Source organism: Eublepharis macularius, chromosome 1 (assembly GCF_028583425.1).
Source record: "Eublepharis macularius isolate TG4126 chromosome 1, MPM_Emac_v1.0, whole genome shotgun sequence".
NCBI lineage: Eukaryota > Metazoa > Chordata > Lepidosauria > Squamata > Eublepharidae > Eublepharis > Eublepharis macularius.
This window is the reverse complement of record NC_072790.1, coordinates 97743249-97761414: the sequence shown is the minus strand read 5'-3', so window position 1 is coordinate 97761414 and position 18166 is coordinate 97743249. Positions and strand designations below refer to the sequence as shown.

The following is an 18166-nucleotide window of genomic DNA, read 5'->3' as shown; positions in this document are numbered from 1 at the left end:
TATTATGGCAGAACCTATCATTTCACTCCCAGTTCCAATGAAGCATTAGGCCCACCTTCTAGTTATTGGTTAGGTTCAAAGCACTTACCTCCCTTCTCGTCTATGCAGAGTTTATCAGTCTAATCTCCTGCAGCCCTGAAAATGCATCATGTTTCTTTTGTTTGGCTACTTGCTTACCTTTGAGATTATGGCCAGATATCGCCCACTCTGAGGTAAGCTGGAAGTTAAATGTATCTTGTAAAATAAGCTGAAGATTCTGATTTATGGGCTGACCAAAGTCAGAAAGAGACTGGGTTTTTAAATTACTTCTACTGAGGTTATACTCTACATTCAGCCAACAATAGAAGTGTTAGCAGTGTATTGTTTCCTCTTTATTTGTTTGACCTTCTGAAGATGAAGGCAGTGATGGATATGATTAAGGTTGGAGCTCTTTAAAACAAAGATCTTTGCTTTTCCACACGTCTCATAGGAACACAAATTTCTATAACAAAATGGGGAAAAGGGGAATCATCTAGCATTTTATGGAATAAAAAACTTGGTCAAACTATTGTTCTGTATGCACTCAGTCTTTGTCTTCATGTTCAGATGTTGTTCAAACAGCAGACTTAAAAGAAAATAATGTCAATGAATCCTCCCAAGCACTATACATGACCTCTAGGGTAATTAGCAATCATTGAAAAGCAACAAGACTAAAATGTTCTATTCTTTATTACTGTCAGCTCTTATCTTGATCAGCATTTTAATAAAGATGGTTCGTTCCTAAGACAGTTCTATGAATCAGTCATAATTACATCCTGACACGCAGTGAATAGTAAAGCAATACTAAATATCACTTCATCAACCTTTCTAACCTTTATGCAAGTATTAACAGTAAATAATTTTTACACAATCTAACAACAGAAAATCTGCATATATCTTAGCTTTGTAGAGAGACTACCCTAAGTGAATTTCCTGCGACCTACACCGGCAAAACACAATCGGGCATAATTATTCAAGCTCCTGAGATATTCAGGTGTTGCTTTTTTCAGAGTGTACAACTTCAAGTACAAAAGGCTACTTGTTCTACATATTAAATCCACAAAGGGTTAAGCAAAATGCTAGTTTCCTTTTCTCCAACATTTTCTAGTAGCTGCAGAATCCTACAGCATGGCAGGTTCATACAGAAAATTGAGAGCAGCATGCCTATATATAAATGTTTATTTTTTTTTAAAAAAATTAAGTTTTAAATTTAAAGAAAACACATGCACAGAGATGCTGGATTAGAACCTACAGTTCAAAATACATATAAAGTGCATAAAAGAATTTAGCTGCTGCTGCTAAACTGCATCATGGAAACAACTGCAACTTGAAGAATAGGTCCGTATGAATAAATTAATTGAATTTGCGAACTATTTTAAAGTATTTACAAATTGGTTTAGCTACAAGGTTTATGGTTTGTTAAAACACTGCAGATACATAACTTTATTGTGTTCTGGATTTTCAGAATACTAACTTCAGTTTCTTTGATTAAACCAGCAAAATTTATATCCATATTGGATATTTCCATATATGCTGCACAATAAAATCACAATGTCAACCAATATCAAACTTTAACAAATAAGACCCATTTTTGATACATGAAATTAAAATGTTACATTAAGTAGATGAAATTAACAAGACATTAACAATAAGGAATTATATTAATCTTTTAAAAAGAAAAAAGAGAAGAAATATAAGAATTAATGACTTTATAAACAACTGTTTATCCCTAATCTCACTATTTTACTCTTTGTGACACGTTTTGTATTAAATTCTAAAAGTATACTCACTGGAAGGATAAACATAAACCTATTGTCAATGTTGATTTTTAAATCTATTCATATAAGCAAGCAGTATATATGAGTTGTTGCAAAACCGAAGAGAACTGGCTACATTTTGAATTAGTTCTGGAGTGCAGTTATTCAATAAGAATAGGTCAAATATAAAAAATGACGAACTCTTTAGTTCAGTTCTACCCAGGCTGAAGTTTGCTTACTGTGCTTCATTTGTTTCAGATTTGATTTCTATTTCTTTATATTAGCCTTTTGCTCCTGCCAGAACTTCAAACAAGGAAGAGAAAAAAAGGAATGCTGATTTAAAGAACCAGATTTCCCAGATCCTCCCCCCCACCAAAAAAAAGAAAGAAAAAAAACCTGATTAAGATCTAAGCAAAAGCTAATGTTGGCTCACACCTAACTCGGACGAGGCCTACTACCTCATTACCAATAACTGAAAACTTCTGCTGCATTTTGTTTCAAGAGAATCCAAAAGTCCCTGCTGTAAAGCAGACCAGGAAGAGGGGGAGGGCAACATAGTCCATTCAGTCTTTCTGTATCTCAACTATTATGTAAGTATAAAACACTGCCTTTATGCTGCCAAGCCACAATGACTCCTCTTACATCAAAGCAGTTTCACCCCTTGGGTTTTTTTCGTCCAAATTTATTCAAGCCAAGGGCAGGGAGACAACAATTCATACACGTTAATTACACCTAATTATCTATTCCTCCCCCCACCTCAACTTTCGGCCAGCGTTATTTGCTATTTGGGTTTCTCACAACCTCCCCTTGCCCTGTCCATCCAGCTCAACAGTAAAGTCTTTGAAGAAAACAGTTGTGGCTTTTTAGAATATTCACAATTGTAAGCTTCAACCAAAATTAAATTATTCCCATTATTAGTTTTGGCATGTTTTATGTGTTACATATGAAGGCCTCTTTCTTAATTTGGCAAATTCTAACATCTCTGCGTAGAGAGAATTGCCAGTTAACACCCTCTCTTACAGGAGTTTCTCCTCATGCTTTCTTTTCATGATCTAAATGAAATGTTTATTGGATTAAAGTTGTTCTCTGCAGACCTCCATGGTGGCCTGTGACAAAGCACTTAAAAGCTTTATTAATTGGCTTGGACTTTTGGGGTGAGGGATGGAAGAAGAAAGGGAATATCTTATTTCATGTTATATGACAAGCAAAGAAAACTGCCATGTGCTAATAAACACATCCCATTTCACTAAAAATGTAATATTAGATATCTGTCACAGAATTTGAGTCAGATGCATTTGTTGAAGCAGAAAGAAGAACTATTATTAAGATCATGATGGCAAAGAATATAAGAGTTAGCTATATTTCTATTACCCTTGGGAGACAAAAAAAAAGGATCGCATGGTATAGTTTGAAGAAAATAGTTGGTACTATTACATGCAGTGGAGACCATCTCATTAGAGTTAAAAAGAAGCTGACTAAATATTTTTTCAGTCCTTGTCTGATTTTTGTAGATTTTTTTTTGTAACAGAAGATTTTAAAAGCTTACACAGTGTGTTAAAGATTGCTATACGTTAAGACCTTAAGATTGCTATACCTTAAGACACTTCCCAGGGAATCAGAACCCACTCAAGTATATAGAGGTCTGATTTTGCAGGGGAAGTATAGTCACATTCCAACTCAAATTCTGCTCAAGATGGAATGCTATTCAAACAGCCATAAAGTACAGTGCGAAGTGAACATGAATTGAACCAGTCGGTCCTTGCGTTATATTACAGAGTGTCTGCATGTGTGCATATACACACACTCTCTCTTTTCTAATGCTAAGCACAGTGATTCACAAGTGAACTGTATTGTAAATCCAAAAGTAATCCATTTAATTAATACAGAAGAAAGAGAAAGGCAGAGCCTACAACTTCCACAGCTTGGGAAAAAAGGAGTCTTCTATTTAAGACTTGCTTGGGTACTTGCTAAGAAGGGAAACAAAAGGCCTAACATCTTCAGTAATGAAAAAGTCAATTGATAAGGGAAGACATCACAATATCAAAGACTTAATCCTAGCAATTCTAACTCAGGTGACAGCTCAGCAGAGGTCAGGGTGCTGACACTGACCACAAAAGCAAGCTTCTGCTATTCAACATGCTGAAAGCTACGAGCCTATCGCAGCATTAGAATGGAAGTAACTGACAAATCAATTTAATCACCGAAATGACTTTTTTTTTAGAAATTGTCAATTGACAAATCCATGTGCCCATAACACAGGTGGCTTGACAAAGACAGAACACATAATCAAAGACATTTTGTATCTCCTAAATGGCACTAAAAGCTGCATTTTTGGGGCCAGTGATTTTGCTGAGATTCAGGCACTACATATTTCACTATAGTGAGCAGTTCAATATTATTGCCATCAGTAATAACAGGTTTGCAACTAGACAAGGAAATAAATCTAACAGAAGAATCATAAACAAACTAACAACCCAATTCTACACATTTACTTCCAAGTAATTTAAATGGGGCTTACTTCCAAGTATTGGATTGTCCTCTTAGTATCACTGCATAAAAGCTAGCATGTACCCATAAGTGAGACTCATCAGGAGGCACAATGGTTAGTGTGAAATTAAGTCATTGTGCTGACTAAGAAGCACAACATTAATCAAACATTTCTAAGGGACAAGGAATGGCTGCTCTGGACCCCCCAGGCGGAAGAAGGAAACTTAAGTAAAATGTTAGACTCAAAACAGAAAAAAAATTGATTCACAGAAACCATATGCTTATGTCCCCATTGACTTCAGTGGAACTTAAAGACCATTCTTTGGATTTATAAATTTGATAGAGCCTGGAATAAAATACATTCACTTTCTATTCACTACAATATTTTTAAAATTCACCTCTTTTGTGAGATCCAATCACTCTGCCATGGAAGTTTGCTGGGTGTCATTGGGCTACTCACACACTCTTAGCCTAACGTACCTTACAGAGTTGTTGTGAGGTTAAAATGGTAAGTTTTTTAGGGTCCCCCCAGGGATCCCACCCTAGCAACAAGTGTCCACACAGCTTTACTTTTATTTAATAATCCAATGACCTAGCATTCTTGGAAAGAAATACAATACAAATACTACCCTCTAGTTCCATACTTGCCACTGCTGCCAGAAATTTAGCCACAGCCAAAGTAATATCAGGATCAGCTAGTAGGAAAGTCACAGAAACAAGGGAAACATCAGAAACTATCATTGGCTTGACACCCTGACACCTGGAGAATGGCAGGAGGGAGGCTGCCTCCTCCAGCACAGTGCCAGCGGTAAGTGGGGGTGGGGAGAAGTGGGGGTGGTGGGTGGTGGCGTAAGGGTGGGAAATTAGTAAGTTTAAAGGGCCCTGCCGCTTGCAAAAGGGCCCTTTAAACTTAATCCCCAGAGGCCTCGAAGCTTCACAAAGCATTACAAATGCTTTGGAAAGCTTTGCTTCGGGATTTCCGAATCTGGCCTATTTGGAAATCCCAAAGCTTTCTGAATTGGGCTCAAGTCGGGTATTTTACCTGAATCAGATACCTGAAGCGCACACCCCTAATAGAGACATTAGATAGGAGGAAAGGATTAGAGATGTAAAAATTAAAAAAGAATCATATAAACTAAGAGCCTTTGTAGATTATTTGTTTTAATCTTGGAAGATCCACTAGAGGGAATTGAAACATTGATGGAGAAGTTGACAGAATTTGGTACTCTGGCAGGTTTCAAAATAAATAAAAAGAAAAGAAAAATGTTAACGAAAAATGTGGATACTAAAAGCCAAGAAGAACTGATGAGAATAACAGGTTTTAAGGTTGAAAAAAGGTAAAATATTAGGCTTAACGCCAATGAGGATGAATTGTATGCTATTTCAAAATAACTACGTTAATACATGGAAAGAAATTAAAAAGGATATGTTAAGATGGGATAAAGTACAGTTGTCCTTGTTGGGGAGAATATCAGTTGTTAAGATGAATGTTTTACCAGAATTTTACAAGATGCAAAGGAAAGAGGCGGTTTACGTTTTCTGGATTTGAAGGTTATTTCACTACTTCATGTCTAATGCGGATGAAGGAATGGATGCTTCTGAGAAATTATAGGCTCTTGACTTTGGAAGGTCATGACTTGAGATTTGGATGACACGCTTATTTGTGGAATGATAAAGTAAAGGTCAACGTAGACTTTAATAATCACTATATTAGCAGAGCCATCTTGAGAATTTGCAACAAATATAAACTGAGACTATGGGGCTTTGACTACGATAAGACAAGTTTGAAAAAAAGCTTTGTACAAATGATGAACACGTTATTTCCAAAATGTACAAACTGTTGCTGAAATTTGAAATGAAAGAAGAATGTGTGAAAGGCTGTATGATAAAATGGGCTACAATTTTGGGGTATAATATGCAAATGGACCAGTGGGGAAATATGTGGGTAAAGGGGCTCAAATTCACTTTGAGTTCCACACCTGAAGAAAATTTTTACAAAATGATGTATTGGTAGTATATGTCTCCTGATAAATTAGCAAAAATGAGTAAAGATCTGTCAAACAAATGTTGGAAATGTGAGCAAAATGAAGGAACATTTTATCATCTTTGATGGATTTGTCTTAAAGCAAAAAAAATTGGTCACAAATTAATAACATAATACAAAAATGTTGAAGATCAATATACAATTTAAACCTTTTTGTTGGGACTAATGGACAAACAGTTGGAAAATAAACATGGTATCCTATTTCTATATATGACAATGGCAGCTAGGCTTTTATATGCACAAAAAAGTACAGTACTACCTTCAGTGGATGACTGGATTGCGAAAATGATGGCGTTAGCAGAGATGGCTAAACTTACAGCTCTGATTAGAGATAAAACACTGTCTACTTTTATGGTTAATTGGAAACCACTTATTGGCTTTCTACGTGAAACGTGAGAAAATGAATTGATGATTTGTGGATTTGATTTCTAAGAAGTTAAATTTGGGAAAAATAAACAGAAAAGGTAAATTTTAGAGGTATTAAAACTACAAGTACAATGTGTGTAAAGGTAAGTGTTATAGAGGAAAATGGAAAATGAAATATGTATTATTTTTCTTCCTTTTCCTTTAATTTTCATTCTTTTCTTTTTCTCTTTCTTCTCTCTCCTGTTTTTTTTTCTTTAATTTTTCTTTTCTCTGTCCTTTTATTGGGCTTTTAATCTTATTAATAAAATTAAAAGTATTAATTTTTAAAAAAGGAAACTATCATTGGCTGTAGCCACAGATCTGTCGAAGGGGCAACCAACACACAATCAAAGAAAATAAGAGATAAATTTTCAGTCACCCCAGAACCACATGCACATAATCTATTCAAGTAGGGTATTTTGTGGAATGTACCAACCAAAGAGGCAGATGAAAAAGCATTTAGCCTAACCAAAAGAAAAGACTTCTAATATCTGGGGACAGCCAGTCAATGAAAATAGGATGGAACAGTAAGAGGGGGCACGATACCAAAAACAGCATAGAGCATACTGTATGAGCCCTGCCGAGAGCCAACTGATGGTCTAATGCCTCCAGTGCTCTGTCTAAGGAAAGTCTACCAGCCCGGGGCTAAAAGAGTGGAGAAACAAAAGGGAGAAAGTATCCACACAGTAATTTCCCCTGCACTTTCCTTTCCTCAGAATCCCACAGCCACCATTGCCCCCATAACACTATTTTCTAGCTTTTTAAAAAAATCAGTAAGTGTAGATCGCTATGGGACTACAATATTATAACAGTCAAGTGCCACAGTCTACTAGCTCCTCTGATTTCCCATCTTTTGTTTTTAAAAGTCTCTAGCCCTTTTTGTTGCAGAGATGTAAGTAGTACTGCAATTTTCCCCTTAGATTTTGTTATTTTTTTAAATAGCTAAGTCTAGGTGGACTTATTTATTCAAAAATGAAAGCTGGGAATTCAAAGATGCTAGTAAATTGTGTTGATAAATCATTATAATGTTATTACGATGTAGCAGTTACTGATTTTAAAAAACACACCTGAAAATAACCTTCTGATGACACAGCTGCAAAAATGGATGCTGTGAAGGACTGAGGGAAAGAAAATGGTGCCAATCTGGGCAGACCTTGTATAATGTGCAACTTCTAGCCCAGATTGCCTAATAGCATACCTATACAGTGCTTATCCATAAAAGACAGAAGAAAAACAGGTTGGGGAGAGAGGTTACTGAGGATGGGGAGAGGAAATTGGTGCATGACTACTAGACCACAGTCTTGAGTGGATGCTAAAAAAAAAAGTGTTGTAGTTCAATAATCAAAATGAAGGGGAGAAATCTCTCTGTGTAGAAGCAGCCCATGTCATTTCCCCCTTTTCTGCTCTACCTAAACATCTGGAAACCTGGATTTATGGAACACTAAGGTATAGTACTTATTTTTTTGAAATTTCAACTTTGATTTCTGGTATGGACAATCCAGTAATCACACAAAAAGGAATGTGCATTTTTTGTTTCTGAAAAGAGATGTTGCTGGCTATACAAGTAACAGAAATAGTCAGTCATGACTCATGGATACTGCTCTGGTGAGCTTTCCTAGGGACTGTACTGTGTTCAGGAATCCTAAATTGTTTAGTAAACTGACGAGATTGATAATTCCCATCATTTTTAATAATAAAGCTTTCTTGTTTTCAGTGCTGAGTTTTGCCACATTAATATTTAGAGTGGAAGCATGGTGGCAGAGAATAGAAGCTGAAGGTAAATGTCTTTCTAAAAATATGGCACAGGAAATATTAATTCCTACCTTTCCTATTTGGTTAAGTCCTAAAACAAAGAAATATGAACAAAACACTTCTGCAACAAATATATGCTTACCATTATGGCAGGACTTTGCCGAAAGCCCTGAAATAAGCACACCATCTCTTACCTCCAGCACTGCAATGAACGGCACAAAGTTAGCTCTCTGGAGCCCATTTTTATAGAGGTCTGAAAAAAAATACATTAGTATTACCTTTACTATTAAGCTGTCTGCCAAGATTTTCTTTGGGACTTACAAATAAATGTTCTACATGAATCAAGGAATGGTGAATTAAAAGGGACAAAATTCTGTTCTAGTCTTCTGTAGCAATTATATTCTAAATGAGAAAAATCTGAATACTCCAAAAAAAATCTCTTAAAAGGCATCTGAGTAAAATTAGATTGTAATCTCTGATGAAAACAGGAGGTACATAAATAATAAAGTCTTTACATCAGGGCTTTTTTTCTGGGAAAAGAGGTGGTAGAACTCAGTGGGTTGCCAGCACAGGGGGCAACTCTTGATGGGAGGTGGTGTCCCTGGTGCCACATGTGCGCGCGCAAAGTGCACGCATATTCCCAGGGCCAATGATGTCACTTTAGGTCAGCTGGAACTAGGGAGTTGTTTTTAAAAGTTTAAATCGCCCTCAGCGAAAATGGGCACATGGCTGGTGGCCCCGCCCCGTGATTTCCAGACAGAGGGGTGTTTAGATTGTCCTCCATGTCGCAGCGAAGCAAAGGGCAATATAAACTCCCCTCTGTCTGGAGATCAGGAGGCGGGGCCACCAACCACGTGCCCATTTTCAAGAGGTTCCAGAACTCCATTCCACTGCGTTCCAGCTGAAAAAAAGCCCTGCTTTACATAATAACTGGCATCAGGGGTCATTTCGTAGAAAAAGAGCAGGAGGAACTCATTAGCATATGCCATGCCCCTTGCAACCACTGGAAGTGTGTCATTAGCATAACTGATTTGTATATGCCACACTCCCTGATATCGCCTATCCTGGCTGTTTTGGACCCAATCCTGGCCAGGGCCGAAATTGGGCCCAAAATGGCAAAAGGGGCTGAAAAAGGCCAAAAAGGGGCCCAAAATGGTCAGGATCATGCTGCTGCTGAGTGGGAGAATGATCCATCGCCCATCAGAGGCCTGATTCGGGCCGTTTTGGCCCCAATCCAGGCTGAAACAGGCCCCAAATAGCCGAGTCAGGTGGGCGGGGCCGCCTGACATGTGACCTCTTTGGGGAACTGCCGGAACTGTGTTCCTGTGCGTTTCCCCTCGAAATGAGCCCTGACTGGCATTAATTGTTGACCAATACCTAACTTTCAGGGGCACAGTAAACAGCTATGGTGGGGGCTTTATTGTTAAATATAAGACTTAAATCTTACTAATACACAATCCTAAACATATTTACTCGTTATGTTAAAACAACAGGGTAATGCATTTCAAATCATACTTCAGGAAATGTATTATCATATCTGACTGTAGCAGGGCTCAAGGGGGGTATCCAGGGGCAAAAGTGAGCACAGACTGAACAGCAGGGTCATTAGCATAATATGGTCTATTTATGTAATTTCATGACAAAAATTATTGGGAGGGGAGATTAGGGTAGGGTATGTGTTTCAGGTATACATTGAGCCCAGACTTGGTTCCTCAACAGTAGCTGTGATTCAGTTATCATGATACAGGCAGAATGTATCATTTTAAAGGTTTGGAAACTACTACGTCCCCATTGAGAATTGCTAAAATCTGTTGCCAGATGGTAGGCAATTGTTGCTATTGTTCTGAGAACAAAAGCAGATCACCACTATATATATGATGGTACAGTTGCCAACTCTGGGATGGGTACTTCCTGGAAATTTGGAGTGAGGAGCCCAGGGAGGTTGGTGTTTCGGGTGCAGAGGGACCTCAGAAGATTATACTGCTATAGACTCCACCCTCCAAAGCAGCCATTTTCTTCATGGGAACTGATCTCTGTGGTCTGGAGATCAGTTGTCATTCTGGAAGGTCTCCAAGCCCCACCTGGAGGGTGGTAACCCTATGTGGTGGCTTTATGCTCAGGCTAAATCTTCTGTAGGGTGATCCAGAAAATGACACGAAACCTTAAGAATGTGTCTACTTTTTAAAGCTGAAGTTTTTCTTTTGAATCTTAAAATGGAGGTTGGAAGATATTTCCATCAAGCTGTGGAATGAACCTTACTAACTGTACTAGTCTTTGCACACTGCTGAAGTCCTTATTTATAGCAAACAAAAGAGAGTGATTATTAAAAAACATTGGATGTATCTTGCTGGTTTCCATTGCTCTGTTATATTGAGAAGGAGTTGAGTAGGTGAATTAATTAATGGTCAAGCACTATTATTTATGTAACTGCATTTAATGTATTAAGTTATCTTACATTTGTATCTCTCTATGCCCTGTTCACATACTGAAGGAGCTGTTGTTCACTGCAGGTGAAACAGAGACTTGTCCCCATCAAGCAGACCCATCAAGAACAATTAAAAATGCACACAGTGCACAGTCCTGGCCCCCACCCAGAGAAAAGCAGGGTGATATACCTGAATATAACAATTGTTTCTCTTTTCATAGAGGTCTAGCCTCTTTAACAAACATCCTCATTCTGTAGGAGCTTTGTACAAACATATTTCTCAGGTATCCCTTTTCAGTATATGGTAGAAGAAGCATGTCCTGCCCTTATATAGGCACAAGTTGTGCATTTAAATTCCCAGTTAATATAGATAGGATATAAGCTTTCCTTTTACACTCAAGTAGGTCTATAGTCCATCCTCTCTAATGTCACTGACCTCCATTTAGTCATAAAAGCCTAGTGGTCGCAGAATAGTTGGAAGGCATAGCAGTCTTGCTGCGGCTAAGCAGCTTGGTGTCCAGTCAATGCCTGGATGCAAAACCTTCTGGGAATCTTCTGTATTATACTTTGAGATCCATAACGGAAGAAAATTTCAGGTGGCTCAGGATCACTATTCCTGATTGTATCTGACAAAGGGAGTTCTGACTCTCAAAAGTGTATACCCTGAAAATCTTGTTGGTCTTTAAGCCACCACTGGACATTACAGAAGAAAGGTATGCTATACATTTTAAAAATTGTTTGTCCTGAAGGTTTATGTCAAGGACTGAAATTGTGCACCTTGCTTATCTCTACCAAATGAAACAAGAAAGGAGGCATGGCTTGGTGATACACAACATCTGATCTGTATATAGAGGATTCCAGGGCCAATCCTCGGCATCTTCTGTTTAAGAAAGGAGAGAAGGTAATGAGAAAGACCTCTGTGTCTCTTAACACTGAATAACTCCTTCCAAATAGCAGACAATACTCGCTTTGATAGATCAGTGGTCTGATACAATATAAGACAGCATCCTGCGTCCATGACATACAGCTTTTCTAGTCTATAAAGTCACCTCTTCATACATAATCCCACATTATTTGTAAAAATTGCAAAATTAATTATTTGTATTTTGAACAAAGGTGGAAAGAATTGGGGGGGGAATTAATAGTGAATGGGACCAGTTAGAAATTGCACAGGCAGGACTCTAATATGTACCTGAGATTATAATCTAATGTATCCAGCACAATCTGTTGCTATGGGTATTTGGTATCTATACTGAACAGCCAAGAATATAGGACAACAGCAAGTGGAAAGGCAGTGGTTGGTTGCTCCAAAACTATGGGATTGTCTTCTTATGAAGATCCAACATTGCTGAAATCTCAGCATGCATCATAGTTGCTGTAAATAATGTTTCATAGGGCTGCCTTTTAGAGCCAGACTTAAGCTGAAGGGGAAATAGATGTTAGCATGAGTGTTTGTACTTTTCACCTAAAGTTTTTGGGGAAGTTATGAGGAAGTATAACAAAGTATTAAAGTTCAGTAGTTTAATAAAAACACTACACAGGTTTAGGAATAATTTGTTGATGAAGTAGAGCAAAAAGGACAGAATTTTCATACATGTGTTACTTCCTCAGTACCATGTGCCTTGTGTGGGTGCTTTGCTAAGTCTCTAACTAAGAAGCCAAGGATAAACATTTTCACTGCAGTGGAAACTTCCTCCTTAAAGTCTTTATTATCATGCAATATTTATGATGGGCAGCTCCACTTCATTAGTGCTATTCACCATTTTCCCTACGGGGTTCCAACACTTACTAGCAGCATGGGCTAACTAAGAATTATAGCCAGTGTTTAAAATGTCTTTTAAAATTTCCTGCCATCTCATATATGGTGTTATCAGAATGGGGGAGGAGAAGGAAAGCTCCTGAAAAAAACAACCACACCTCAAAGAGGCCAGAACAATTTTAAGAAGCGTATCTAAACTAAGAACCAATAAAATACAGATGCAGATTCCAAACAGATGGTGTCATGTACCATTTTCATTAGACCTTTAATTCCTTCAACATGTAACTTTTAAAATATTAATAAGAAAGCAGATTTTTTATTACTTTACAATACTTACATGAACAAAAGGATAATTTTAACAAGTTACTTCTATTTTTAATGATAGCAGACTTCTGCAAAATTAGTTTGCATTCCCAAAAGAGAATGAACTTGCAAGATGATGCAAGATCTTTTATATTCTACTGAGATAGTAAACATTATATTTTAGCTACAGGGAAGGATTGTCAGCTGTATCTTTAATCAAACAATCTTCTTTCTGTCTTTCATCTTCTGTACACATGGGGCAGTTCTAGATGAGGTCCATGTGAAGAGTTCTGCTTTACCACTTGCAAACACTCAATCTAAACTGGATTTCCAGGCAATCCACAGCACTGATGTCTGTTGGTCTGTAAAACTGATGAAGCCTAATACAAACCATGAAATCTGCATGGCTGGTTTTCTACAGCACTTGTGGTGTTGTCCTGGGGTAGATATTTATGAACATATCTATTCCTGGGACACTTATGACCCCTCCAATCCATCTTTATAGTTCCAAAACCAACCCAAATCGATAACACAATGGTTCTAAAAGATCCTCAAACTCAAATGTTAGCAAGAGTTACACTATTCTAAGTCAACTCTGCTTAGGATTGCACTGCAAGTTTCCAAAGTGAAAGAGTTCCAAATATCCAAAGATATTAGTACCTTCTAGCATGTCTTAACTGAGTGAACTTTGGACAAAGCTGCTGACTATTAATTCCTACAGAGCCTGTGAAGAACACATGGTGGTTTCTAAGGCAGATTAACAATTTTTTACAGGTTCACAGAGAGACCACCATTATGAATTATATTGTTTTTACTCCTCACACCACACAATGCCAAAATGATGCAAGCTGAATTAGTCGAAATTGCTGTCTAAATATTAATAGTAGTAATACTACCCTATGGGTGTGACCGTACATCATTTTATAGTCTTAGTTAGCATTTTCATTAGTGTCATGGGCTTATCCTTGGGCTCTGGGGTCTTTCCTGGGCATTAAAGGAAGACTTGGTGAGGCCTCTCTTAAAGAAACCATCTTTGGAGCCCACTGACCTGGTCAGTTACTGCTCTGTTTCGAACCTCCCGTTCCTGGGCAAGGTGATTGAGCGGGCAGTGGTGGAACAGCTGCAGGGTTTCCTGAAGGATACCTCAGCCTTAGATCCCTTCCAGTCCAGGTTCTACCCAGGACATGGGATGGAGACATTGCTGGTTTCTGGATTGAGGTGGTTCAGCGCTGCTGATGCTATTGGATCTTTCAGCAGCATTCGATACAGTTGATCATGATCTTTTGACCCACAGCCTCGCCGATGTGGGGATACGAGGGACTGCTTTGCAGTGGCTTGTCTCTTTTCTCCACGGTTCGGGACAGAGGGTGGCACTAGGGAAGAAATTGTCATCCTGCCACCCTTTGGTGTATGGTGTCCCACAGGGAACAATACTCTCCCCATTATTATTGAACATCTATATGTGCCCCCTTGCCCAATTGGTGCAAAGTTTCTGACTTGCGGGTGACACTCAGTTGCATCTCATGATGGGCGGCCAGTCCGACTTGGCCCCAGATGTCCTGGAGCATGCTTTTAAAGCCGTGATTGGACAGTTGAAGCAGAGTTGGCTGAAATTGAACCTGACGAAGACGGAGGTCATGCACTTGAGCCGCGAGCATTTAAGTTTGGGACTCTGGCTCCCAACCCTCAATGGGGCACTGCTTACGCCAGTTCCAAGGGTTAGGAGCTTGGGGGTGATTCTGGATGTCTCCCTGAAAATGGAGGCACAGGTTGCAGGGGTTGCCAGGTCCTCTTTTTTCCATCTATGGCAGACCAGGCAACTTGTCCCCTACCTCTTGACTCGCGACTTAACTACAGTGATCCAGGCAACAGTCATCTCTAGACTGGATTACTGTAACTCACTCTACGTGGGGCTGCCCTTGAGTCTGAGCCAGACATTACAGCTGGTTCAAAATGCAGCTGCGCATGTTATTGCAAGAGTGCCAAGTGGGGCACATATTAGACCTATAGTGCACCAGCTGCACTGGCTACCAGTAGATCGGATTTAAGGTTTTGGTATTAACCTACAAAGCCCTGTGTGGACTGGGACCAGCGTATCTGTGTGACCACCTCTCCACATATATTCCCCGCAGGACACTTCGATCAGAAGAGAAACAGCTGTTGGTGGTCCCTAGTCCCAGGGAGGCCCACCTAGCCTCAACCAGTGCCAGGGCTTTTTCGGTCCTGGCTCCAGCCTGGTGGAACTCTATATCCATTGAGACCAGGGCCCAGCGGGATCTGTTATCCTTTCACTGGGCCTGTAAGACAGAGATGTTCCACAAGGCATATGGTTGAGGCTGGGCCAGGCCTCCGCCAGCTTGGTAAGAGGAGAAGAGAAATGATCTAAACCCTCCCAATTAGGTTTGTCCACCATTTGCAGTCATAATATTGACTGCTGTCATCTGTATGAAATGCTGAATGCTGATTGAATTTTAAATATTTTATTGTTTTTATGGAACATGTGATATTTATTATGGTTTTAAATGTGATCTGCTGTAAACCAGCTTGCAGGGAGGGCAGAATAAAAGCCCTAAATAAATGAGTGTCAGACCTGTCAAGTATCTGTGTGGCCATTCTTAAAAAGTTCTGCTTGTACTTGGCAAAGTGGTCCCGAATGATAATGATGAAGAATCTTTCCCCAAGAAGCAGTACTGAGGGGGTCACAGAAAGTTTTGCTTTGCCCTCTTTCTTTTTGTTGACACACTCGGGCATTATTGATTTACTGGTTCACTCATTCATAGTGGTATCATAATTGTTAGGGTACTTACTATTGAATTAGAGTCCCAAAATTTTATGTACTTATATCCCAACGCACCTAATTCCAGAAAAATCTGAAGACAGTAAACATGTAAACCTCTTAAAACAGAGGCCTCCAAGTGTACCCCTCCCAAATGTTTTAAAGTACCTGCAAGCCACCCACAAAGTCTATATTTAACACACATGTACTTTAGAATATGACTATTACAGAAAAGACCACAAAGGAAGCATCTGCAGGTGTCTCTCTGTAAATGGGGAGGGAGTATACCCACAGTTATATTCAGGCCATCCAGATAGCTGAAATATAGTACATGGTAGAAAAGGAAGCAATGAAAATGAGGGCATAATATTTATTTCATGGCAGAGCCCAGAACAAATCAAGCAAACTGGAGGGAATACTGGACTGTGGTGGAGTATTGTTGTTTTAATTTATTGTATTACTGTATAATGTTGTAACCCGCTTGTGGGGAGGGTGGGCAAAAAATCTAATAAATTAAACTCCTCTTCATGCCTGCATTTGGGAATGAAGTCGGTAACATGTTTCTGCTTCGTGAAAAGGTTTGCTTCAAATAAGCATCTGCATACCCATTTTAAAAAAAATGAACCAAAGTTGTGGACATTAACTGAATTTAAGTAGAATACTTTTGTAGACTGTGGTGACAAATTTTGTAGTAAATTTTGTAGTAAAACTTATTTTTCCTTCAGGTCTACATACAGATCCTGCCATTTCATGCAAGCCCTAAAGCAAGTTCACTGACAGTAAGGGCGTTGGCATAGATCCTGGGAAGTTTAATATTAGTATATAGATCCATGTATGTAATTTGAAATCTTGAGGCAGCCCCAAAGTATTGAGGAAAATTGTAGTAGTGAGTCTTACAGCACCTTAAAGACTAAAAATGTTTTTAGCACTATCTGTTGTAGACTAGAGCCCACCTTGTGAAACATGAATGAAAGGTGACTATTCAACAAAAAGGGTATGCTTGGATTTTAAAAGGTACAGTTCAATCCCAAAAACACATTACTGTAAGCAAGCCCAATTAAGTAAACCTGAATAGGATTCCAAGTACATCTGGCTTAGGGCGGTACTGTTAGTCTTTCAGGTGTCATAAGACACTGGTTATTTTTGTTGCAATAAACTTAACAGAAAGGTGAGAGAGAAGGTGACAGAAATAAGGTCAGAATTCTAAATGCAGATTTTCAGTGACTTGCATGCAAGTACAAAGAGAACTATTAAAATTGCTAGTGCAAAGAAATAGAACAGAATAATAAAAAATGAAGAACAAGAGACCAGGAAATCAAAGGAAAATTCAAACCATGAATGGAGACACTGAAAGATCTGATCAGGACAAAATGGAAACAATACATTGAAGAACTATGCAGAAAAAATGAAATGATGACAGAAGAATCTTTTGATGAACAACCTACAATTTTAGAAAGTTAAATGAAACCTGCACTCCAATAAATTAGGAGAAACAAATCACCTGGAGTAGATAGGATATCAATACAGAAATAATATGTCAACAAACGCAGAAAACAAAACAATGGCCAATAGACTAGAAACATTCAATCTACATTCCAATTCTGAAAAAAGGAGTTGCCGAAGATGGCAGCAACGATTGGGCCATCATATTAATTTCCCATGCAACTAAAGTGATGCTCAAGATATACCTATAAGACTCTCATCATATAGGTAACAAGAAATGCCAGATGTTCAAGCTGGATTCACAAAAGGAAGAGACACTAGAGATCATACTGAACATTTATGATGGTTGATGGAACACATCTGAGAATTTCAGAAGAAAATCAGCCTATGTTTTATAGATTACGACAAAGCTTTTGACTTTGTGGATCATGAAAAGCTATAGATGGTGTTAAAAGAAATGGGGGTGCTACAAGTTGTGTTGTTATACAACCTGTAATCTGCACGTGAGGTTATTGTTAGGACAGAATATGGGGAAACACAATGGTTTCCAACTGGCACAGGTGTCAGACAGGCATATATATTTCTCCCTATCTGTTCAATCTATATGCAGAACATATCATAAAGAAAGCTAGATTAGATTTAGATGAAGGTGGAGTGAAGATTGGTGGAAGCAACATTAACCATTTGTTTGTTTGTTTGTAGTCTGCCATTCTCTCTGAGACTCAAGGCAGATTACACAGTATGAGATTAGTACAATCAGTATCAAGTACATTTCAATACAGTATCAAGGACATTTCATAAACAATACCATAGGGTAAATAGATATAAGTTTAAAGACATAGTATTAGCAAGAATCCAATACAGAGTAGAAAACATACTGAAGCAGAACATAATCAATTCTAAGACTAACATTAGTCCTAGGACTAACATTAGTCAGCAGCATATCCAGCCATATTAATATCCAGAGAGCAGTCATCCACCTACACACCTATCTACT

General features: G+C 38.5%; 1 protein-coding gene across 2 annotated transcripts in view; it reads right to left on the bottom strand.

Annotated features, from left to right (window-relative positions):
- AFG1L (AFG1 like ATPase) overlaps window positions 1-18166 on the bottom strand; it is a 127059-nt gene that overhangs the window by 72603 nt on the left and 36290 nt on the right. For both annotated transcript variants that reach the window (XM_054982702.1, XM_054982711.1), the window contains one exon: window positions 8658-8716. In XM_054982702.1, the coding sequence (XP_054838677.1) occupies window positions 8658-8716 (59 nt within the window). The remainder of the gene's footprint in view (window positions 1-8657; window positions 8717-18166) is intronic.